The sequence below is a fragment of the Stigmatopora nigra genome, chromosome 1 (genome assembly GCF_051989575.1).
Source record: "Stigmatopora nigra isolate UIUO_SnigA chromosome 1, RoL_Snig_1.1, whole genome shotgun sequence".
In the NCBI taxonomy this organism is placed as follows: domain Eukaryota; kingdom Metazoa; phylum Chordata; class Actinopteri; order Syngnathiformes; family Syngnathidae; genus Stigmatopora; species Stigmatopora nigra.
Genome location: NC_135508.1, coordinates 866,495 through 892,500, shown reverse-complemented (window position 1 = coordinate 892,500; position 26,006 = coordinate 866,495). Strand labels below are relative to the sequence as shown.

General features: G+C 38.7%; 3 protein-coding genes across 4 annotated transcripts in view; all 3 read right to left on the bottom strand.

Moving 5' to 3' along the window:
* Window positions 1-1,846, bottom strand: part of LOC144206329 (metalloreductase STEAP3-like) — a 7,374-nt gene extending 5,528 nt beyond the window's left edge. Inside the window, exons 1-2 of the mRNA XM_077731262.1 lie at window positions 1,769-1,846; window positions 515-734 (exon numbers count right to left, since the gene is read on the bottom strand). Of these exons, the coding sequence (XP_077587388.1) occupies window positions 515-727 (213 nt within the window). The 5' untranslated portion in view covers window positions 728-734; window positions 1,769-1,846. The remainder of the gene's footprint in view (window positions 1-514; window positions 735-1,768) is intronic.
* A 275-nt stretch (window positions 1,847-2,121) lies between these two features.
* borcs6 (BLOC-1 related complex subunit 6) lies at window positions 2,122-9,566 on the bottom strand. The gene is made up of 7 exons (XM_077732691.1): window positions 9,292-9,566; window positions 7,598-7,977; window positions 6,284-6,470; window positions 5,060-5,224; window positions 3,823-3,986; window positions 3,669-3,752; window positions 2,122-2,591 (listed from the first exon to the last, which is right to left on the bottom strand). The coding sequence occupies exons 2-7, from the start codon at window positions 7,964-7,966 to the stop codon at window positions 2,466-2,468; spliced, it is 1,095 nt and encodes a 364-aa protein (XP_077588817.1). The 5' UTR covers window positions 7,967-7,977; window positions 9,292-9,566; the 3' UTR covers window positions 2,122-2,465.
* Window positions 9,567-9,962: 396 nt separating this feature from the next.
* Window positions 9,963-25,786, bottom strand: LOC144202787 (phosphatidylinositol 5-phosphate 4-kinase type-2 gamma-like). 2 transcript variants are annotated; one of them, XM_077725806.1, is made up of 10 exons: window positions 25,344-25,786; window positions 24,356-24,453; window positions 24,172-24,268; window positions 23,932-24,081; window positions 14,558-14,704; window positions 14,448-14,486; window positions 14,250-14,363; window positions 12,688-12,955; window positions 11,781-11,884; window positions 9,963-11,717 (listed from the first exon to the last, which is right to left on the bottom strand). In XM_077725806.1, exons 1-10 carry the CDS (start codon window positions 25,509-25,511, stop codon window positions 11,637-11,639), a joined length of 1,266 nt encoding a protein of 421 aa, XP_077581932.1. In that variant the 5' UTR covers window positions 25,512-25,786; the 3' UTR covers window positions 9,963-11,636. The 2 variants fall into 2 exon arrangements, with proteins under 2 accessions (XP_077581932.1, XP_077581941.1); XM_077725815.1 differs by having other exon boundaries at window positions 25,607-25,786.
* Between the last annotated feature and the right edge of the window lie 220 nt (window positions 25,787-26,006).

The following is a 26,006-nucleotide window of genomic DNA, read 5'->3' as shown; positions in this document are numbered from 1 at the left end:
TCAGAATCGGATTCCGAATCGGATTCCGAATCGGATTCCGATTCGGAATCCGACTCGGAATCCGATTCGGAATCCGATTCGGAATCCGATTCGGAATCCGATTCGGAATCCGATTCGGAATCCGACTCGGAATCCGACTCGGAATCCGATTCGGAATCCGATTCGGATTCCGATTCGGAATCCGATTCGGAATCCGATTCGGAATCCGATTCGGAATCCGATTCGGAATCCGATTCGGAATCCGATTCGGAATCCGATTCAGAATCCGATTCGGAATCCGATTCAGATTCCGATTCAGAATCCGATTCAGAATCCGATTCTGAATCCGATTCCGAATCAGATACAGAATCCGATCCAGAATCAGATTCCTATGGCCAGAAGTCAGCTGGGAATAGCTCCAGCACCCCCCGCACCCCTAGTGAGGATAAAGCGATTCAGAAAATGAAATCTGAAAAAAATGGATACCGAAATAAGTGAAGTTCTCAAACATGGCCGCCGTCTAATTCCGTCTCACCTCTGCATTTTTGGGGAAGAGCGCCGCCGAGCGTTTGGGGGTTCGACTCCCGACCACCACCTGGTAGCCCGACGCCAGAAGTCTTCCGGTAAGCGAGCGGGAGAAGTCGCCCGAGCCCAAGATGGCCACCACCGGCGTATCCGGTTCGGACGCCCAGGCCTTGTCGTCATCGTCGTCTTCCTGGATTAAAGCGCTTCGCATCTCGTCGGGCATGGTGGCGCTGACAAAGAAAAACGCGGGAGAAATTGTTATCCAGGTGATAATTGTCCAGAAAATGACAATTATTGATTTAAACGGGGAAAATCAGGAAATTTAATATACATCTATACTCTTCATATTAATTTTATCCTAAAACAGAAAGTCGGCACTCATTATTTACTTTCCCGGGCCACACAAAATGATGCGGCGGGCCAGATTTGACCCCCGGGCTGCCACTTTGACACACTAAATTAACCATTATATATTATTGGGTTCCTTATTGAATGAGTGTTTATAAGGTTAGCATTAGCAGATGACTTCAGCTAATGCTAACCATATTCAGTGTGTGTGTTCCCCCTGGTGCTTGTAGTTAGCTGGGATGGCTATAGCACCCCCCGCGACTCTTGTGGATATAAGAAAACAAAAAAATGGTTTTGCTATTCTCTAACTTTATGGTTGAATAGCTATGTTCAAATTGGGGGAAGGTAGTATTTATATTCGTCCCATTTTAATACATTTTCGAGTTTTCGGATCGGGACTGTACAAAAGTCACGTGACTTCCATGGAAATCATTAACAACAAAAGCATTAAAAACAACATTCTCAATTTTATGTAGCGGTAATAGCAAACGGTTGTTGCTTTTAACAGAAAGTTTAAAAACTTACATGACATTTGAACAATTTAAAAATACAAGCGTGAAGTTGTGTCGAATCTGCTGATAGGAAAAAAAGACTATTTTTTTCACTCACGTTCGACATTTATTCACCTGCGAAGCGGATAAATTGTCGTTTTTCGCAACACTGCACTTAAACATAACATGAAGTTTATTTTTAAAAATTTAAATAAATTAAAAGCTTTAAAATTAAGGTTACATTTCCTTCCCCCGAAGAAGCTAAAGTGACACTTTGTTCCGTGTCCTTGGTCGAAGTTAACTCATAAAAAGTAACTTTTAGTTCGACTTTGCGAATCAATATAGCACAAAACGCTGCATTACATATGATAATAATTCATTTTTTCGCATTAAGGGTGAAAATTAATAGTTATTTATTTACTCACGCCGCATGTAGTTCTTTCTGAGGCAGTTTCGTTATTTTTGACAGATGACGTCATCGGACCGCGCCCCCATGTGTTGCAAGAAGATAAAACTGGTTCCAAATTCCCGTTTTTTTACCTAATTAATTCTTATACAAACACGTTTCCACATACAATAATAACAAGTATCATTTACATAATATTACAGAAAGTCTATTTTAATGGAGACTTGTTTTGTGACATTTAAAACGTTAAGTGATGTATAATTTCCACCAAATGTACTATTAGTAGTTGTTCCTCGTTTTATGATATTTATATAGTTTTTCCTTCCATTATGTCGACTTATAAATAAAATAAATAAAAATACCAGTGAAATATGCGTGTGACCTTATTGCATTTTATTAAAAATAGCCATTCCTTACACTCAAAAAGTCTGTCGTAAGAACAAAAGACGTACACCTCCTTGTGGTCAGGAGAGGTTATTGCAATCTGAACAAAGCTTGACAGGTCGGTTACATCGAACAAAAAAACCTGAACCTGCCAGTTTTTAGGGCCCGGAAATAATTAAATAATCAAGTAGGTTACAGTGACGTCATCACGGTTAACCGAGTGGCAAAAAATCCGGCATGCCGAGCGACCGTAGTCGTAAAGAGTGCAGAGAGGCGAGGAGTTTTTTGGGAGGTGCTTCGGGACCAATTTTGGCAAAAAAAGGGGGTCCTCGTTACTTGCAGACGGCCTCCAAAGCGTCCAGGGTTCGTTTGACGTCTCGGATCTGCGTGGCCAGGTTGTTGATGGGCTGCATGGAGCGGTCCAATTCCTCGCAGCGAGCCATTAGCGTGTACATGCCCTGTTTTGGAGATATCGGAAACATGTAGTTTTTACCCAAAAAATTCTTGTAAATTCTCGAATTTGTTCGGAAAGTGAGCGTGGGTTTATATTAGTGGCTAGTTTTAAAGATGGTGGCTAAAATAATGCTAAGTTAATGAAAAAATTGGCCTCGACAGTGGTACCTTGACATACGAGTGCCCCGACATACGAGTGATTTGAGATAGGAGTAAAATTTTGAGGAAATATTTATCTTGAGATGAGTCAAATTTGGAGAAATTTTTATCTTGAGATACGAGAAAAATTTGGGGCGAATATTTGAGATACAAGTCAAATTTTGGGGAAATGTTTATTTTGAGATACGAGTAAAATTTGGGGCAAATATTTGAGATACGAGTAAAATTTTGGGGAAATGTTTATCTAGAGATACGAGTAAAATTTGGGGAAAATATTCGAGATACGAGTCAAATTTTGGGGAAATGTTTATCTTGAGATACGAGTAAAATTTGGGGAAAATATTTGAGATAAGAGTCAAATTTGGGGCAAATGTTTGAGATACGAGTAAAATTTGGGCCAAACATTTTAGATACGTGTAAAATTTGGGGCAAATATTTGAGATACGAGTGAAATTTGGGCAAATATTTGAGATACGAGTGAAATTTTGGGCAAATGTTTATCTTGATATACAAGTAAAATTTTGGCAAATATTTATCTTGAGATACGAGTCAATTTTTGGGCAAATATTTATCTTGAGATACAAATAGATTTTGGGCAAATATTTGAGATACGAGTGAAATTTTGGGCAAATGTTTATCTTGAGATACGAGTGAAGTTTTGGGCAAATATTTATCTTGAGATATGAGTATAATTTTGGGCAAATATTTATCTTGAGATACAAGTCAAATTTTGAGCAAATAGGGTTGTAACCAAATAATTTGTCTTGAGTTCATTTCTATGGGAAACATTCATTTGAGTTACGAGTAAATCAACATACGAGCTCAGTCTTGGAACGCATTAAGCTCTTATCTCAAGGTACCACTGTATTTACAAAAAAAACAAGTCACAAACAGATGAATTTGAGTTAAATTGGACAAATCACCTTGATGCTCATGTCCACCGACTCTCCCAGGCTGTCCACCGAGTCTCGATAAGTCTGGATGTATCCGACGCTCAGAGCCGTCATCTAGTGGGAGGAGAACGGAGATGGCCCTCATTGGCTGGAGAAAAGGAAGGGGGCGGAGTCAGCCACTCACATTCTGGATGGTTCCATTGAGGCTTCGCATCATCATTTCCACGTTCTGCGCGATGTCTTGCGTGTGTCTCTGCAGGTCGAGCAGGACGCCGGGATCGATGGGCGGAATGTCCTCAAGTCGCCGCAACAACCCGCGGCTCCGGTAGATTGGACCCGAACAGTCGGCTGCCATTTTCCACAAAAACATGACGACCGGGTTATTAAAACGACTCACAATGACGTCAAATAATGTCACTTTACCATATTGGCCCGAATATAAGACAATGTTATTTTTGTATTTGGCACAAGACTGGAAAAAAGGGTGGTACGGTGGACGAGTGGGTAGCGTGTCGGGCTCGCAGTTTTTTTGGTCTTGGGTTCGAACCCAGATCCATCCACTTTTGTGTTTGACTTTGCATGTTTTGCGTGGGTTTCCCCTGGGTGCTCCGGTTTTCTCCTACATTCTAAAGACATGCAGGTGTCAAAGCGGCGGCCCGGGGGCCAAATCTGGTCCGGCGCATTATTTTGTGCGGCCCGAAAAAAAAATAATGAGCGCAAATTTTCTGTTTTAAGATATAATTAATATTAAAATCATGTATTATTAATGTGTCTTAAAATTATATTTTATATATATTATATTTCCTGGTTGTATTTTCCCTTTTAAAACAATAATTGCATTTTTTTTAAATCCAATTTAGGGTTTTTTTAGTTCAAAAATAATTTTGTAAAATCGAAAAATAAATATATACAAATATGTTCTATATTCCACTTAAATATTCAATATAATTAAAACAAAATTTAGTTTCCTTTTTAAATGAAAAAATAATTACAATGTTTTCCCTTACTAAGAAAAACAAATAAACATTGTTTTAGATTTATTTAAAAAAAATAGTCGGCTCCAGCACCCCCCACGACCCAAATGAGGATCCAATAAAGCGGTTCAGAAAATGAATGAATAAATGAAATAATACTGGAAAAACTAAAGGTCGTCTTACTTTCGGGGTTTGGACATTATACCCATTCACAACACTAGGGGGCGCCAGATATGATATTAAAATGTTCAGCGAATATTAACATGATTTTTGTACGATTTCAATGAGGAAAAATCATTAGATTTTTTTCCTCCAATATATTGTTTCCGGTGTACTGTCATTATTTTGAATTAAATTTGAAAAAGGGGGCGTCGTCTTATAATCGGGCCAATAGGGTTCACGAGAAGGAAACCCATGGTCAACTAATAAGAAAAATGTGAGCCTCACAATCACTGCAGTCCAAACTGGGCTTGGAACTCATCTTGATCTTCTGCTCTAGGTTCTTGGTGATAAAATTGGTGAGGTCCCCCTCGTGGCTGACCGTGCCCTCCAGCTCCAGTGCCGAGGAGATGGTGGCTCGCCTGCCTTCCGATTGGCCGCCCCTGGCTCCGCCTGTTGGTGAGTTTACACACAAACCGCTTAAATGACAGAATCGTGAATAAAACGTATTCCAAACTAATGGAAACCCGCACAAATCCAAAAGATAACTGAAATTGGGTGATTATGCTAACTTGGGGAAGGGTTTGCCTCTGCATAAGGGAAACCAATGCATGGTGAGCAACCTTAAAAATCTCTCAAAATTAATATGAAATTAAAATGATCCAAAATTTACCAGAAGTGACCCGGAAGTACTCAAAAATGGCAAGGAAATCACCTGGAAGTACTCAAAAATGACAAGGATGTGACTCGGAAGTAGCAAGATATTACAAGGGGTGACCCGGAAGTACCCACAAATGACAAGGAAGTGACCTACGTGGAAGTACCCAAAAGTAGCAAAAATTTACAAGAGAGTGACCCGGAAGTAACCTAAAGTACAAGGATGTGACCCAGAAGTACCATAAAAATGGCAAGGAAGTGCCCTGGAAGTACTCTAAATGGCAAGGAAGTGACATGGAAGTACCCAAACATGACAAGGAAGTGACCTGGAAGTACCCTAATGACAAGTGACCCCGGAAGTACCCTAAACGACAAGAACATGACCTGGAAGTACCCTAAATGGCAAGGAAGTGACACGGAAGTACCTGAAGATGACAAGGAAGTACCCTAATGACAAGTGACCCCGGAAGTACCCTAAAGGACAAGGACATGACCTGGAAGCACCCGAAAATGACAAGGGGGTGACCTGGAAGTACCCTAAATGACAAGTGACCTGGAAGTACCCTAAATGACAAGGAAGTGACCCGGAAGTACCATAAAAAGAAAGGACCTGGCCCGTAAGTACCATAAAAATGACAAGGAAGTTTCTCATGTTTTATGCAAGATACGCTTAATTTCTTCTTTGAATTTCATTCGTAGAGGTCAAGATAGATTTTCTTTAGCATTTTATCCGTTTATCTTTTCTACGCGTCATTGCGTCACGTCAATACGGCAACCGAACTGGCCCCTCCCACACAAGATCGACTTAAGAAATCATTTCATCCACAGCTTTATATCCACCAATCACAGACGTACCTCCACAGGCTCGGCTAATCTCATCCAAGCTCTTGCTGTCCTGCATCCCCCGGACGTTGCGGACCCAGACTTGGGCCATGACGTGAGGGGGACACGGCGCATCGTCGGCGGGGTGGACGGACGCCGGCGCCAAGCGGGAGTAGGCGGTGCTTGGACCCGGCGCTGATGACGAGTAGTGACGTAAAGACTGGGAACAAAATGAGTCTTATTATAAAGGTAAGCTTGATGCAGTAAGTAATACTTTGACATACGAGTGCCCTGACATACGAGAAATTTGAGGTAAGAGTAAAATTTTGGGGCAAATATTTATCTTGAGATAGGAGACATTTTGATGAGTATTTTAGATTCAGATTTTTTTTTAATAAATGGATTAAAAGAACTGGATTAAAATCCCTGAATATTCAGTTTTTTTTATAGATCTAAAACAATGTTTATTTTAGCTTTTTTTAAATATATTTTTAAATTTTACAAAATGATTTTTTAACTGAAAACACCGAAAAAATGGACAAAAAAATGACAATTATTGATTTAAAAGGGGTAAAATCAGGACATTTAATATACATCATATTTAGATTTTTTTTAAATAAATGGATTAAAAGAACTGGATTAAAAGCCCAGAATATTCCGTTTTTAATAGATCTAGAACAATGTTTATTTTAGCTTTTTTAAAATATATTCTTAGGGTTTACAAAATGATTTTTTTAACTGAAAACACAGAAAAAAATGATTAAAAAATGACAATTATTGATTTAAAAGGGGTAAAGTAAGGACATTTAATATACATCATATTTAGATTTTTTTTTAAATAAATGGATTAAAAGAACTGGATTAAAGTCCGTGAATATTCAGTTTTTATAGATCTAAAACAATGTTTATTTTAGCTTTTTTTAAATATATTTTTAAATTTTACAAAATGATTTTTTAACTGAAAACACAGAAAAAAATTATTAAAAAATTACAATTATTGATTTAAAAAGGGGAAAATCTGCAAATTTAATATACATCTATACTCTTCATTTCAATTTCGCGTTGCCGTGCAAAAATTCTAATTTAGAACTATTAAACACATTTTACTCCTATTAAACAACTAGTTATCTATTACTTTATTAATAGATGACAAATTAGAACAAATAAAAATATTTTTCCAATCCAATATCCTGTTTTGGTGTTTTTTCAGAGGTTTGGAACAAATTAATTAGTTTTTAGTTCATTTCTATGGGAAACGTTGATTTGAAATTGACATACGAGCTCAGTCCTGGAACGAATTAAGCTCATATCTCAAGGTACCACTAAGCAAGGGGATGAGTGGCTCACCTCAATCTCCCTTTTCTCATTCCACCGCTTGTTTTCATTCTTTTCTTCTTCTCCGCCATCCAAGTCGGCGAGATCGGGATCTCCCCTCCAAGATGAGGCCCTGGGACGGATATCGGCGTTGCCAGATTGGGCGGCATTCTCAGAAGAATCCAGAGAAAAATGATTTTCCACGGCGTCGTCTCCCATTTCGGAAACTAAGCAGTAGTCACGTCCTTTGAGTCCGTCCGCATGCTTTTCATGGTCTTTTGACGGAGGGTCCGAAAAGTCCGCACTTTTCCACCGGTCCGTAAAACCAGGACTGTTTTGGGAGGAGGAAACGCCATTAAGAGTTTCTGGCAAGTCTGCGTCAATCACAGGGGAGATGTTCATCCCTCCACCTGCTGGGGAAAAAACAGAAAATCTCATGTTGGTTTGTTTCATAGAGAAAAAACATGTTTACTTTCAAAACAAAGGTTGCCAGATTTTGGGTGGGGTTTACATTGTATTTGCATTGGTGATTATCCTTCTATCTGGCAACCCTGCTTTCTACTTTAAAAGTGGTGGAATGACTAAAAAAACATTTTCATGTCGTCATACCTCTACTTACAACTGCCTCTAAGTATGAAATTTTCAGGTTATTAATTTTTTTCTATTCAAATGAGTGACTGGAGCAACGAAAAAGACCAAAAGTAAAAAAGTAAATGCATTTCTTATCCGTTATTTTATTAGGAAAATGTCGCGGATGCATTTTTTTCTTTTTTTTGGAACCTCGCTACTCTCTACTGGGCTCTCAATGGCTGTCTCATAACAACCACTATCCATGTTTCAAGATTTTCTCTTACATACCTGTCCACCTCAGCTAAATGCTCCCCTTATTAAACAATGCAATTACCCCTTATTAAGCGATTAAAAACTGTACAAAGGCAACATACCAAATATTTTCACACAAATACATAGGGCACACATAAAAGTCTAAAATGTACTACAAAGTGGACGGCTTTTGGCCCTGGTTGAACCGGGTATTGTCGCTATCTGGCGGACCAAAACGGGTACTACATCTATAACGGCCGCGGAAGGAGATATTTCAGCGGCGTGAGGCACATTTTTATAGTCTTTATTCATTTTAAGATATTAATAAATAATTTTCTTGTAATTTTCTCTCATTTTGGTGCGTTTCCTCACATCTTTCATGCAAAATTGGGACACTTTGATCCATTTTAATACGAAAATTTCAAGTTACCAACTTCATTTTAAAATTTGGCTATGACTCTCAAGAAATAACATTTAAAAATGTCAATTATTTATGACTGTCGAAGTAAAAAATGTATATAATCTTCGAACTAATCATTAAGACAGTGTTTAACCGTCTTATGTTAAGGCTAACATTAAAAAAATGCTAACTTATTAGCTCATCCTCGATTAAGCTTTACTGAAGCGCCAGCATGAGTAAATAATTTCACCAAAAAGGCTGGAAACAAACCTCAAAAACAGAAACATAACCGTAATATAAGACAAAATAGTTATTATGTAACAATAAATAGTACTCTGAAATGTCAAGTAGCCAACTTGCTAGCTTTGTTGCTGAGTTAGCATTCGTGTCTCGGCTATCAGGCCCTTCGGACAATAATTAAAAAAAACGACAATAACTGGGTGATATCACGTGAAATATTCATTCTATATTATATGGATAATACATTTTAATGTTGTCAACATACCAATCCGCTGCTCAATTTGATGAGGTCAACGTCAGCTGTTTATGTTATCATGAAAACATCAATTCGAAGTCCGTTTGGAAAAAGCGTCCCCACGAAGACCTAAGCAAAGTTTGTTTTCCGCTTTAAAGTAACAATTAAATGTTCTGCCTGGGTTAATAAAACATGTTTACGCGGTAATAATGTAAATAAAATGCACGAAAATAGTTAAAATTACTATAAATCCGACATTTAGAGGAAATACTGTAAAACCGTACGACTGCTCGTGTACCCAAAGAAGTCGTATGTACAAAGCTAGAAGAATTAAATAGGAAGCGAGAAAACGGAGACTTCCGTCGACTTTTGTCGGCCATTTTGAGTCGGGGTTTTCGGGTTCGGTTACAGTCATTTAGTCGCGGATGGAATTTTAAAATGGTAATAATTTGCTCGTTAAACAACACATTTTGCTGTCGGCCATTTTGTGTTGAGGACTTAAGGTACATATCGTCAATTAGCCGTGTAATTTTAAAATAATAATTATGTGCTCGTTTTAAAACATTTTCAAACAGTTTGGTTGGTCATAAACGTGATAGATGTAGTAATTTTACTCTTTAGGTAATAATAGTTATAACATGTTCTTAAAATTATACCTAAATCGAAGAAAACTCAAAATGACGACAAATGACAACTTTTTTTTTGTAAAATATATTTTGGTCAAAATGCAGATAGCAAAAATACAACATGTGCAATGCATTGAGAAGACAAGGCCTTACACAAAATGCAGATTTTATTTCTACATATCCGCGCTATTTCTTTTTTTTTTTTGGAATGCTGCATGATGTTGCGTTTAATTGCTAAACTAATCAAGTGCAGAGTGGAAGAAAAAAACAGGCCATCACGAAATCTGCAATAAAATTGAATACCCAACAATAAGTGTATTGCTAGATTGCTCACACATAAAAATATCTCCCATATTTAATAAGCTACAACTTGAATTTTTCCAGTCACATAACATATATTAAATATTGAAGTCAGCTGTGCTCATCGGTCCTTTATTTTTAATGAAAAAAAACTATAATTTATTTCCTATTAAGTCCAAATTTAGTGTACAACACACTTTTGGCACTTTAGGTATTTTTTTTCAAAACTAATAATTCCTATTTTGGCAAAATAAAATGAAAAGTTCAGCTTGAATTTAAACACAAAATTATTTCTTTTCAAATGTAAACTAATATTTAAATGTACCATATTTTGCGGACTATAAGCCACGCCCTTTTTCCTTATTTTGGTTGAGCTTGCGACTTATATTCATGTCAAACTGAACATTATATACCGCCATACAATGGAGTATATAGACGACCAAAAATCAACCACCAGAGGGCGCTCTTAACTTGTGATTAAAAAGCCAAGAAACGATCTTCGTCTTATACTTTTAAGCACAATTTAACCGAACAATAACGGGATAATAATGAGAAATTATCATTTATTTGGAGCAGTTTGTTGAAATTGAAGTTATATTTACGTTTAAATTTTAATTATTTGATTTTCTCATGCATTTTAAACAAAGTGATTATTTTAAAAGGAAAAAGTTGCATAATTTTGGACAAAAATCGTTAAATTAATCCGGAAAAATCATTTTTTTAAATTCTGGAACGAAATTAAGGAAGATATGTTGCCTAATTTGTGAATAGCATCTCTACAGAACATTTTGTTAGCTAGCTAGATGCCAAATTGTCCACTGGAAACACTGGACAAGCTAATAGCAACAGCTTAGCTAAGCTAAGCCTGCTAATGTCAGTGAATTCCATACTAGCCAAAACCAAAAGTAAAAAAAATGTGCGAATGCTAAGAAAATTGAAGAAAACTAACGCTAACGCTTAGCTAACATACTAGCTTGCAAAGCTAAAGGGTGTTTGTGTTAGCATATGCTATGTTAGCATCAGTACTGCTATTTGTGAATGTCAACACAGTGGATTTGGCAACAATTTAAGTCTTTTTTTTGCCTAATGACTAAATTTGAGCTACTTCACAAAATGGCGGGCATTTTCTCCATAAAATTAACGCATTGTTTGGCACTTTTTTTGTCTTTTAGTCCAAAACGACTTATAGTCTGGCAAATATGGTACATAACTGTTAAATATCTTTTCAAAATAATAGCCATAGCAAGTCTTGTAGATAAATATCAAGCGAGCTAACCAGTTAGCAATATTTTAGCATTTCTGGCAAACATTATTAGCATTGAATTATGTTGAAATATTATTTTTTTTGGGGGGGGGACATAATTCAATAGTCAGCATCCACGACAAAAATTATTGCCGTCAAAATTACTGTAGTTTTTTTTTGCGTTTTTTTTGCGAGAATTTTTTAGTTTACGCAAAAATGTTGGAGATGAAGTCCCGGAAACGTTTGGCGTACTGCTCGGGGTGCACGGTGGAGATTTCGGCCCCCGCCTGTGAGACAACAAATCAGATGTTTGGAAGGGAAATTCACCAAAAAAATAGCATTTCACTCACCCCATGTTTGACTGTTTTGGCCGCGTGGGCGGCTTTTTTCTTGGTGTCGTACTGAGTTAGGACGTCAATCAGGCCCATGAAGTAGACTTCCCTCTGGGGGGCCCCTGCAAAAAAAATATAAGGGATGCAGTAATCCCTCGATTAGCGCGGGTAATGAAGAGCAAATATGGCCGTGATAAATGGAAAAAAACTGAGAAATAGGGTCACCCCTATTTAAAAAAAAATGTTTTTTTGTATTACGGAGGACGCGGAGTGGTTTCTACTAGCGAGTTTTAGTGTGGATTTTCACATTTATCTTAAATTACAACAAAAAAAACTCAAAAGTTGAAGCCATGATATTCAAGGGATTACTGTACAGTAATCTCTTGATTATTGCAGTTAATGTAGACCAGACTAATCCGTGATAATTGAAAAATAGTGAAGCGGCTTCACTACATCGCGTTTTTTGTGAAAAAAAAAATTGTAAAATTTTTTGGTAGAAAATTTTTTGGGTAAAAAATTTTTTGGCATTTTTTTTGCAAGTTCATAAAAATGTGGATATTCACATTTTTATGAACTTGCAAAAAAAATGTACCAAAAAGTTTTACCCCCAAAAAAAAAAATTCTACCAAAAAAATTGTACTTTTTTTTTTTTGCTGAAACCCGCAAGCGGAAGCAACCTAAGCAAAATCTCCTCCAATTTCATTTTAAACAAAACAAAATTTTTTATATTCCAGTATTAAATCTTCTTATTCTTGTCAAAATATCTAAATATGAAAAAAAAAATTATTACATATCTAAAATCAAATTGCGGGACATCTAAATCTGACAAAAAACCCTTTTTTTAATACAATTAGCTTTTCTCTATTGCACTAACTCTCGAAGTCATACTAGCTTCTGTGAATAAGAGCCAAAATGGCGCCCTCACCTGCACAGCTTCCCACAGCATAGACATCCACATAGGGGTCAAACTCGCCACTTCCCAGGGGCTTGCAGCACGACATGTATCCGGCGATACCCTCGGGCGACGTGCCGTAGGGCCCCGCGGCGGGGGCGCCGGGCGCCAGGCCATTCTCCGCCTCCTGCTCTTCCTCATTGGAGACCTCTTCACCTTCCTCTTCCTCCCGCTCGGCTCGGCCCGAATCGTGGATGCCCAATAGGAGGCTGTAATCCATGATCTTCAGTTTCACCAAGAACTGGACACAAACAAGAATGTCAGCACATTAATTCACATATAAGCCTCCTCCACGTATAAGCCACACCCTTAAAATGGCCTTAAAATGGTTGAATTTGACAATTTCTCGCATATAAGCCTCCCCCTGCTTCCCAAAATTCACCTCCATATTTGTAGTTTTTAACAGGGAGTGCAAATGAGTTACTATAAGTCGCCTCGCGTTTAAGCCACACCCTTAAAATGGCCTTAAAATGGTTGAATTTGACAATTTCTCGCATATAGGCCTCCCCCTGGTTCCCAATTTTCACCTCCATATTTGTAGTTTTTAATAGGGAGTACAAATGAGTTATTATAAGACGCCCCATGTTTAAGCCACGCCCTTAAAATGTCTGAATTTGACAATTTCTTGCATACAAGCCTCCCCCTGGTTTCCAATATTCACCTCCATATTTGTAGTTTTTAATAGGGAGTACAAATGAGTTACTATAAGTCGCCCCACGTTTAAGCCACACCCTTAAAATGCCCTAAAATGGTTGAATTTGACAATTTCTCGCACATAAGCCGCCCCCGATTCTCAATACTAACCTCCATATTTGTAGTTTTTAATAGGGAGTACAAATGTGTTACTTTGAAGGGAAAATCTTAAGAAAAATCAAATTTCTGAGATACTTTATGAAAGAAAAGGATCATCTTCTGGATTGCCACCCAAAAAAGTTCTTACTTGCACGTAGATAAATTCAAAACGGAAGTCATGTGACCAGTACAACCAGGAAGTGTTTCCGTAGTAGTCTAGTTTTGTCATCCTGAGGTAAGATGGCGACACCCTGAGCGACCAATGGCAGGCACAATTAAGTTTTTTTTCACGTTTTATGCATTTTTTTCTTGAATTTCATTCATAGACGGCAAAATAAATTTTATTTAGCATTTTATCTTTTCTTTATTTTGAATTAAATGACCAAAATCAGCCATATTGTCTTGAGTCATGGCGTCTAATTTATGCGCATATAAGCCGCCCCCTCAATTCAGTATTTTTTTTAGCGACAAAACGGCGTATATGCAAAAAAATATGGTACTTTTTTTCCAAAACTATTTTGTTCTACTCATTAACATAAAATATTGACAAAGACGGGACATCCAATCAGAAAATAGGGAAAATTATCCATTTTAAAGGGTCCCCAAAACATACAAAAACCAACACTTAACATCAACAAATATAAATTAGCATGCTTGCTTCTCACTAGCGAATCATCATAAACCCATTATCATTTTTGCGCTAACTGCTACAGAAAATAACAAATGCTAAATGTCCATCTCACCTCGACATCACGATTAAGTTTCTCCATGATTTTCTCCTTCTGCTCATCCGTGACGTAAACCTTCTGCATGTTGTTCCTGAAGTCCACATCCTTCAAAGTGGGAAGTTCTTTACCCTTAAAACCAGAGTCCAAATACCCTCTCGTTAGCATCGACGGCTAACGAAATGCTCACAAGTCGTTTTTTGTTTTTTTTGTTACCCGTTCTTTGTCGCTGGCCTCCCGATCCACTAGAGAACCCTGCGAATAAAACCCAAAGATCAGTGTACTTTGTAGTCGGCGATAATTTCCCAAGTGTACTTTGTACTGACCTTCAAGTCGTTCTTCCTGTGTACCACCAATCGGTGGCTGAACATGTTCCTCATGACGATGAGGTAAGTCTCTTCGCTGTCCACGCTCACCCGGTACATTCCCAGGAATTGAGGTAGCAGGGTGCTACCGTGGCACTTGACGATGTGCTGTTGGGACCCGTCATTTGCATATCAACCGCTTTTGTAACTTGAACATTTTGTACCCAGAGGCATTTGTAATTAGAGGGATATTTACAAAATTAGCTGGCCTTAGTTTGGCATAACAAACGCTGGCGGCTGGCATAGCATACACTGGCGGCTAGTGGCTACCATAACATACACTAACCACTAGCATAACACACTACCAGCTAGTGGCTAGCATCACATACACTTGCGGCTAGCATAACATACACTTGTGGCTAGCATAACATAAACTGGCAGCTAGCATAACATACGCTAGCAGATAGCAAAACATAAGCTAGCAGATAGCAAAACACACTGGCGGCTATTGACTAGCATAAGATCCAATAGCATCTAGTGACTAGCATAACATACACTGGCAGCTAGCATATCATACACTAGCGAATATCATAGCATACACTGGTGGCAAGCTAGCAGATAGCAAAACACACTGGCGGCTAGCGACTAGCATAAGATACACTAGCAGGTAGCATAACATACACTAGCGGGTAGCATAACATACACTAGCGGGTAGCATAACATACACTAGCGGATAGCATAACATACACTAGCGGGTAGCATAACATACACTAGCGGGTAGCATAACATACGCTGGCGACTAGCGGCTAACATAACATACGCTGGTGGCTAGCATAACACACTGGCGGCTAGCATAACATACACTAGCGGGTAGCATAACATACACTAGCGGGTAGCATAACATACACTAGCGGGTAGCATAACATACACTAGCGGGTAGCATAACATACGCTGGCGACTAGCGGCTAACATAACATACGCGGGTGGCTAGCATAACATACACTGGCGGATAGCATAACATACACTGGCGGATAGCATAACATACACTAGCGGGTAGCATAACTGTTGGGTTTATGCTGTTTTACTATTATAATAGTTATATTAATTCATTTCTTTATTAAATCATTCTCTTTCTTTTCTTTGTATTAATTCATTACTTTGTTAAATCATTCTCTTTCTGTTTTTCAAAAGTCTTGAGGTCACACCAAGTCATCTTTAACCTAGACAGCCTGTTCCAGGATGGTTATACAAACAATCCACCCAATCTGGGTCCTTGAGATTTGGTGGGCCCTTGGTGACGAGGACAGGGCTATTCGGACAATAACAAGAATATTGTTATCGTTATGTAACCGTACACTTCGGGTTTTTCTGTATGTAACGATTATATGATTATGATTATATTATATGATTCTTAGGTCAAGGAGGTTGTATAATTACTCTAATCTAAATGTTGTTAGGTCTAGTCCCTGTTTTTGTTATTAGATTGTTATTGTAGTCCCAGATGTTGTTTTTACTCATACGTGATGGAATGATCAACAACTCTGTAACTTGTGACCATAAGAATGGGACGAAAACGTCTATTCGAGGAGACGTTCGGAAGTCGTACGGTGACGCTTGCTGTAACTCTCCCTCCGGAGGCTATCTGTTGTATCCATTTCTATTTAATTAAATGTCAATAATTGAATAAGATGTCTTCCTGCAGTTATTGATAATTACGGACGAAGGTAATTATTGATGAACCTGACATTTTGGTCCTTCGAGCCATGGAGGTCAATATACCGGAGCGAGAACCCAGGCGCTGCTGTTCGACATCTGGTAAGTGACCGTGCGCACGGCGTCTTCAAAACCCTTGGTGGGCCGGAGTTTTTCGACGGGGGCGCCTGGATTCTCGGCGGTTGAAGACTTTTCCTGCTGGAGGGAGACATCTGATGGATCTCGGGTAAGTCCACATTAATGTCTGCATGTTGTGAAGGTGTTTACAAATGCGTTAAAGGGACATTGTATGTGAGGCCCATTGTTGGGCTGGTTTCGCGTCCTGGGTGACGGCGATAAAACCCTGTGTTTATACTAGTCAATGGCAGGTACGGTGGGGCACTTTGCTGGAAAGTGTCCTGTGTCTCAGGGGTAGGCACGAATGTATTGTACTAGAGGTACAATATTGGGGCCGGGGAGTGTCCTGTGTCTAAAGGGTAGGCACGAATATACGTTGTATGTTGTTTGTGTGGTTTCTGCAGTAAAATTAAGATAAGCCTAGGAAATACAGTCGAAGGAGTGATAATAATAAAAATAGATATAATAAAGTTAACTCTGTGAGGCACACGAACTCACTACAAAAAAGTAAAATATGGGAAACACGTGTTGTAAGGCGGGTTTGGATGACGATCCAAAAAATACGTCTAACTTGTAAGGATTGGAAAAAAAAATTGGTAAGACAAAGCGCTTTAAAAATATTACACAGCTATATTTATGGATAAATAAATATGGGTTTGCTGGCCAGCTTAAAATGCATAGAATACAGGATAATATATGCACTAATGCATAGAGGTAATATACATATATAAATAATATGTGAGTGGATAAAAGTGTAACAGCTTGTTCCACAGACACTAATGGAGGTAATATACATATATAAATAATATGTGAGTGGATAAAAGTGTAACAGCTTGTTCCACAGACACTAATGGCGAAATAAGGCCGGGGAGAAGTTAAAAATACTATTTTGGGAAAATAGTGGGGGCTCCCTCGGATAACGGGGATATATTTAAGACCGTGGCGGCGGGAAAGTACTGTTTGGTAAGGAAAAAATAGCGGGGCCTCCTCGGCTGACGGGGAAAATATTTACCGAGATAGGTGACGGGCGCGGAGGAAGTTTAACAAAAATAAAGGGAGCTAGAAAATTAATGGAGACACTGGTATTTAATTTGGTTCATCCAGGTATGACGTTTTGTGATTACAATTAAATTGGGTTTTTTGTGATGCTTGGGCTTGTATAACAACAATTAGAATGGTTATTTCCAAGTGCTGGTGGTGCTTTGTTAATATAACCTATATGTACTGTCAATTTACAGCAATGTGATGGCTTATTGCAGCTTGGTTTTTGATCCCGTCCGCTAGCGGGAAGATGGTGTTTAAAAAGACAAAAGAATATATACAAAATGATCATTTAAATTTTAGCAGGGAATGTCACTTGTGTTTTTATTATGCTCTAGACTTGCCAAAAAATGTGTCAACTGCGGGGGAAGCGTTTCTGGTGCAGCGGCTGCTGATTAGATGGGAGTGAAACATGTGGGCCGCGGGGCAGACGATTTAACTGTGTTGGGCTTTCGGGAGCGTTCGGACCGTGTAAACGACTAAAATTTTGTGATCCCTTCCGTGAAGACATTATAATAATAATAATTGGCCTTGGGGGTGCTGAAGCAAACTTGAGGGCAGAAAATGGGTTTTTGCCATATTGTTGTGCTTGCAGCATACATATTCTGGATATATGGGGTCTTGGAAAAATATTGTTATGTAGTTGAATATCGGAAGAGGGGTTAATTTGACGTTTTAATGGTTGTCTTCTCTAAAAAGCGTTGTATTTGGGCACAGGGAAAAAGCTGGTTTGTAAACATAAGATAACAATGCTGTTTTCGCAGCAAGAGTGGAGGTCATAGTTAACGGCTAATTGCGTTTTCTGTTTGGACTTTTCAGAATAAGAACAATACATGGGCTGCAAGAAATGCAAGGTTATGCGAATGCTTTCGCATTGATATTTTGGGTTTTAAAATGAAATGCATTAAGAGGATAGAAAAATCTGTTCAGTAAAAGGTTGATTTGGTAAAAAGCTTTGGATTTGGGAAATAGACCAAAATAGTCATTTTTGAGCAATTGTGGATTTCAAAGGGCTCTTAGTTAAAGGAAACTAGCTTTTGGAGGATAAAATAATATTAATACTATTTCAGAATTTTTTGATTATTCAAAATACTTTAATCCAGGAGGTTGGCTGTTTAAAAAAAAAAAAAAAAGGCCAGGATGACAAAATTTACAATATTATGGTATATTGGTGACGATAAGGTTTTTAAAACATTAAAGTTTGTAATTAGGAATTGTCTAACAAAAGGTTGATTTGTCTCATTTAATTGTTGTAGATTTTTGTTTTGGTAACAGGCTATGGGAAATGACTCGTGTCTTAAGTAAACATCATATGAGGTGATTTACAAAGTATAGTAGGTATTGAATTATTTGGCTGATTAACGACATCAGATGGGAAATTTACAATGCAATAGTGGCATGATAAAATTCATGGCATTCATCCAAATAATTAGGTGAATTGTAAATAAAATAATTGGTTTAGGATGAGCATATTTTCCCTAAGAATGGAGTAACATGGAATGTTTTTCAAAGTGCACTTGAAAGAACATTGTCTGTTGTCCTGGCAGGAGGAAATATGCTTTGTCACAGGTCATATTGATGACTTTAAGGATATTACGGATTGGATAAGCATTGGTCAATTGATACAACCAAATAACGTTGCTTTTACGGCTTTAAGGGCATGCAAATTGGTGAGAACTTTAGCAACGATGGGGTTAATACGCCTGAATGTTACAGTGATAACGAGTGACAATAACAAGCTTAGATAAGGGAGGGAAAGGAGAAATTCTCCAAATTCCAGAATCTGGCTTAGAAACAGGTTATGTTAGTCGTTTTGGGTTTTTGACAGGATGTGGTAGTACATTAATTCTGGGAAATTTTGGGAAATTGGGGACCCCATATCTAAAACAAGTTTGAGACAAATGTGTAAATAGGCTCTATTTGGCGCTGGATGCACGAATTCTAGTGGGGCCTTTCATGTTTTGAAACAAGTGACGCTTTAGGTAGATGGGTTGTCTATGAACAAAATGGGATGGGGGAAATTCGCTTACAAATTCGGCGTGTTATCTTGGTTCATAGAATTTGGAGTCAAGGCGACGTAATAAAGGCCATAGGCGTCATGTTGTATAAATTAGGCGTGGACGAATTTGTTTTACAAATGGGGGAGATTATCTTATCACCTGAAACAAGTAGAAACAAAATTGGATGGCCGCATTAAAAGGTGATTGGCATGCTATTAGAGGGAATTGGGATTTTCCAAAAACATGATAGGGGGCCATTAGGTCATGGCGGCTGTAAAAAATAAAAACTTTAGATGTGAAACTATTCCCACCTCAATTCGGGGAACAAACAGGTAAACTGATAGCATTAAAAAGGATATAACTTTGTGTGAAACTTGAAGGTAATTTTTTACAAACGGTTAAAATACTAGAGTGGGGGTGTGTATATTAAAGGATCTACTAATGAATGCGGGGTGGATCCAGACCTTCCGGAATGTGGGGTATTCATGGCGTCCTCGAGAATTTGTGGATTTTCTCCGGGTACTCCAGTTTACTCCCACAAAATGAAATTATGGATGCTAGACTGGTTGAACACACTAAATTCTTCTGTTTATGAGTGTGAGCGTGAATGATAGTTTGTATTTTTGTGTTTTTTGATTGGCAGACCACCGAGACATAATCTATCAATAAAAGATCAATAAAGAAAATAATTTGGGCTTGAGTCAAGGGAAGACCTATGTCTCGACAAGGGGGAGGTGGCCTTGCTACAACGGCACTACAAGGCTTAGGGTTTAAATCTATATGCATACCCACATATCCATTTCAAAAAATACATATAGATTTTATTTTATTCTTTAGATCATATGGATATCATTCCACGATATGGAATTCCAGAAACTATTTATAGTGATAATGACTCCCATTTTGTTAAAATAATAGTTGTCTACCATCCACAATTGGCGGACCTTATATGAAGTCCTGTTTGGTAGACCTTACAAATTGTTATTATTCACCACACAATGACAATTGGATGATGAGGCGAATCTATCAGAGAAAAAAAAAAAAAAAACGCACACACCAAATTTAGACTATCAGAGGGAGATTTTGCTTCTCAACAGGAAACGGACGAAGCGACGGTGATTCTTGAAGACTGGATGCTGATAAGCAGCATAAAAGAAGAAACATCGGAGCAACGCAAAGTGGGAGGGTCCTTGTTACTGAAAGGGGACACGGATGCACCTTTCCCACAGTAAGAAGGTTGTCTAAATTGAAACGTTTCAAGAGGAAAACTCCCTAAACAAAGACAAAAAGTCATGTTGAAAACAATTATTGCTTTTGGGGCAATGAGATTAATGATGATTGTGATTCTATTCCTTTCCACAGTAGGGTTGTTTTCTCCAGTTGGAGAAAAAGGCGGAGGCGTTTCAATTGAGGATACACCTTCTTACGGGAGGGTAAACCGAGAAACATACACATTTACATTTAATTAACATTACCTACTAAATCAAATTTCCACATTGAAAATATATATTTGGACTCGGCGACGTCCCGGTTGCCATACAAAAAGAGATGGTGGGAAATATGTGTGGTACATTAACAGCAAAAAATTAAAGATTGGGAAAAGCCTTGTTGCAGAAATTGGTCAAGATTGGAAAGCTTGGACTGACATATTAACCTGTGAAATTTATTTCTGAAACAGGGATTTCCCAAACGGGGGATAATTGGGCGCTGTTAATGGAGTGTAAAGAAGGCAAGCACTATGTGGAGCTACTTTGGTAAAAGGGTGGTCTCAATTGAAACATTGAGGGGACGGGTAAGATAAACTTTCTGACTTAATAAGATACGGGAAACACCAATATTAATTGAAAAGATTATTGCTCAGCAAGCAATACCATAAAACTATAGGGAACTCTTTTATATTGGGTTTGACGTCTCCATATGGTTTCAATTGAGACTAAACCATCTTACAAAGGATTAGGATAACCTACCAGACAAGGGAAAATACGATGGGGTCTAACAACTCCCTCAATCACCATTCATTTGGGGAAAAGTGTTTTTACAAATGAAAAAACGTGTCCTACTTGGCAAGAAAAAATATTGAAGCAGTGTTTATCCTGTTACGCGGTAAATAGGAAGTCAATTTTTCCACTGTTTAATCATTTTACCTGCTTAAACCTTACAGGGCATGGTCTGAAGCTGGGGGCGATAAATGAGACGTGGTGTACCGGCGTTCTAAAACAAACTACACCCCTGATACCACGTTCTGGCCTATGGTGGCGGGGTGGTAGATAAATTATACGACTCCTGCCGAAACGCGGCAGGACTAGGTACTTTGGTCTCACTGCTCTTACCGGTGTCTGTTTTTCCATCCACAGTGGAGGAGATACAATTGGCGGCTCATAATTCGGAGGTGAAGGGTCGACCCTCCCGACATCGTCGAGAGGCATGGAGGGAAGGAGATCCAACATACATTGATGCGATTGGCATCCCCTGGGGCGTACCAGATGAGTATAAGCTGGCTAATCAGATCGCAGCAGGTTGGGAGTCTATCTTCCTTCTAATCACCCCAAACAAAAATGTGGATAGAATAAATTACTTACATTACAATGTTCAAAACTTGGAAATTATACTGAACAGGGATTTGTGGCCATGAAGGAACAACTGGCAGCTACCAGTCTGATGGCGTTCCAGAATCGCATAGCGGTGGATATGATCCTTGAAACAGGGGGCGTGTGTGCAATGTTTGGAAAACAATGTTGCACCTTCATACCGAACAACGCGTCACCCAGTGGATCTCTCACCAGGGCCATTACTGGCCTGCAAACACTGAACCGCAATATGCAAGAGCACTCTGGAGTAGATACGTCCGCATTGTCAGATTGGTGGGATAAGACCTTTGGAAAATCTAAAGATTTGGACTATAGGCACAATTACCGCTATCCCAACATTGTGTGGGTGATGTAGTATCCCCTGTTTGCGCTACTTGCTAAGCCGACTTATAACTACTGAAATTGCCCCTACAAATTCTAAAGTACATGAGTTGTATCTTATGGGACGGTTTGGGGAAAGCAGTGAGGTCCAGGAGTACGGTAAATCCGAGGACCAATTGGACGAATATAATTATGTTTTTTCTCTTTCAGACCAGCCATGGGAGTAAGGAGTAGGCGGGAAAAATCACAGTCACCCGACATTACCATTTAGTGATTACTTTGAAATGACTAATAACATACATATTATAAAAACGGGGGAATGTTGGGTTTATGCTGTTTTACTATTATAATAGTTATATTAATTCATTTCTTTATTAAATCATTCTCTTTCTTTTCTTTGTATTAATTCATTACTTTGTTAAATCATTCTCTTTCTGTTTTTCAAAAGTCTTGAGGTCACACCAAGTCATCTTTAACCTAGACAGCCTGTTCCAGGATGGTTATACAAACAATCCACCCAATCTGGGTCCTTGAGATTTGGTGGGCCCTTGGTGACGAGGACAGGGCTATTCGGACAATAACAAGAATATTGTTATCGTTATGTAACCGTACACTTCGGGTTTTTCTGTATGTAACGATTATATGATTATGATTATATTATATGATTCTTAGGTCAAGGAGGTTGTATAATTACTCTAATCTAAATGTTGTTAGGTCTAGTCCCTGTTTTTGTTATTAGATTGTTATTGTAGTCCCAGATGTTGTTTTTACTCATACGTGATGGAATGATCAACAACTCTGTAACTTGTGACCATAAGAATGGGACGAAAACGTCTATTCGAGGAGACGTTCGGAAGTCGTACGGTGACGCTTGCTGTAACTCTCCCTCCGGAGGCTATCTGTTGTATCCATTTCTATTTAATTAAATGTCAATAATTGAATAAGATGTCTTCCTGCAGTTATTGATAATTACGGACGAAGGTAATTATTGATGAACCTGACAATAACATACACTAGCGGGTAGCATAACATACACTAGCGGGTAGCATAACATACACTAGCGGGTAGCATAACATACACTAGCGGGTAGCATAACATACACTAGCGGGTAGCATAACATACACTAGCGGGTAGCATAACATACACTAGCGGGTAGCATAACATACACTAGCGGTAGGATAACATACACTAGCGGGTAGCATAACATACACTAGCGGGTAGCATAACATACACTAGCGGGTAGCATAACATACACTAGCGGGTAGCATAACATACACTAGCGGCTACCATAACATACACTAGCGGGAAGCGGCTAGCATAACATACAAGTGGTGGCTAGCATAACATAGACTGGTGGCTGGCATAACATACACTGGTGGCTAGCATAACATACACTGGTGGCTAGCATAACATAGACTAGTGGCTAGCATAACATACACTAGCCTAGTGTCATGCTAGCGCCTTTTCAAACAAAGCGTCTGATATATTAACAAAAAACAGAAAATATACCCGTAAATGAGACTGCACCCTATCACACATTGCATTTTATTGGTGTACAAATACGGTACCATAGTAATAGAATTTATCTAGGTAGCGTAGAATCGACAAGCCTCACCTGGTGATACTCGGAAAGGATGCTGTGCATGTCGGCCACGTCCTCGCTGGATATTTGCTTGACGATCAGCGTCCTGTCGTAGGAGTTGAGGAGAAGCCCCTCCCCTTGGTCGTTGACACTCCGGGTTGGGGGACTGCGGGTCAGTGATACCTTGGAAGACAACGTAAAAAAAAAATCAAATCTGGTCCGAATCTAGCCCCCGGGCCACCACTTTACCACCCGGAATGAGTGGTCACCTACTTGATAATCCAGATCTTCGATACCAAAGCGTTCCCGCAGATTTCGAAAGACTTGAGGGCAATATTCCTTGAATTTAAAATGTCCAGGCAGATTTTCTCTACACAAAACAGGGAAAAAACACATAAAATGGCGACTTTGGCTAGCCAAAACACAAAATTACCCAGAAACCCTTGCGTTGTCTTACTTGTTGAACAGATGGTTGTTCACCTTGATCTTCATGTTGGCCTTAAAGTCGTCAGGGAGTAACATGACAGGCACTGGGACCTGGTTAAGGTCATTAATCTGCAAAAAAATAAAAATATATATGTTATTGTTTTCTTTTAGCAAATTTTGTTACATCCACTTTTAATTTAAACAAAAAACAAGCTCATTTCTACTAAAGTCATTGTAAAACATTTTTTAAATTTATTTAGTACTTTTTTTCAACATGTTATTATAATTTAATATTATTTTGTCATATGAATATTTATTCATATATATTTATATTATTATTTGAATTTTGAAATTATCCCAATTTATTCCCATTTATTTTTTAAATTAATTCACTTTATTTGTTTTTAATACTTAAATGGGAGTGGCAAAGTACCATCACATGGACTCCAATTGGCCCCTGTACCACAAGTTTGAGATCCCTGCCCTATATGAAATAAATAAAATCTCATAAAATAAAAATATATAGTTTGGGCGTGGTACATTTATTCTTATGGGATTTTGAATTAAATCATATTTTGCACTTATAATTACGACATTTGTTGTTGTGACGTCACACCCAGATATTGACGTCTATCTTCCTAGTGCATCACTAACTAGTACATGTTGACAAAAACATGGTGACAGCAAGTGAATAAAAAAGCGGATATCTTGCAATTATACACTGAATTATGATTTTTAAAATGAATTATGATTTTTTTGTGGGTCGGGTCACGGTATCTGAGAAATGAACACAAATTAGCATTTCATTATATAGCTTTTTCGGTCGCTTTTCTAGATAAATTCGTATCCAAAATACGGTGAGCGTCAAGTCTTATCATAACTAAAAGCACATTTTAAACCATATAGCTAATAAATACTGACCGACGTAATGAAAGCGACCCTTGTTTTGGTGTTTATGGAACACCTGCTAGCATCTAAGCTAACATCGCTAACGCAAGCTCCGTTGCCGGCCGACTCACCGAATGATTGACGCCCCAGATAAAGACGCTGAGAACCGGGTCGCTAGCTCGGAAGACTTTAACCTTCTGCTGAACAAAGTGTTTCTTTTTAGTCTTCGTCTTCGGGGCTAGTACTACCATGGGACTAGTAGCCGAGGAAGTGACCGCCGAGTTCCCGAGCGAAGCCATGGCGGCCGGAGCAGGGCTCTCCGTCCGGCGTCCGTAAACGCTTGTCCGCTAGCCGAATGCTAACCTTTAGCTTGGCTAACGGTGCGAATGTTTACCGTTCGAGGAGGACAACAATGTCAGGCGGCGTCTTCGCTAAAGTCGGACAACTTTTGCAAATGAAATGGATGACTCATTCGTCAAGTTGAACCGCGCTGCACCGTAGACGGCACACTCCCCCACCTTGGGGGCCGCGGTCTTATACGTCAAATGGGGTGGCCATGTTTGATGTGGCTAGTGGAGAGGGCGGGGTTGCCAGATTGAAAGGAATTCTTGCTTGATGTGGCTCGTGTTGAGGGCGAGGTTGCCAGATTGGGAAGAATTCTTCTCAGATGGGAAGGAATTCATCGCTTTATGTATTTTTCAGCGAGGTTGCCAGATTGGGAAGAATTCTTCTCAGATGGGAAGGAATTCATCGCTTTATGTATTTTTCATAATTTCGTCTCCTATGTATTTTTG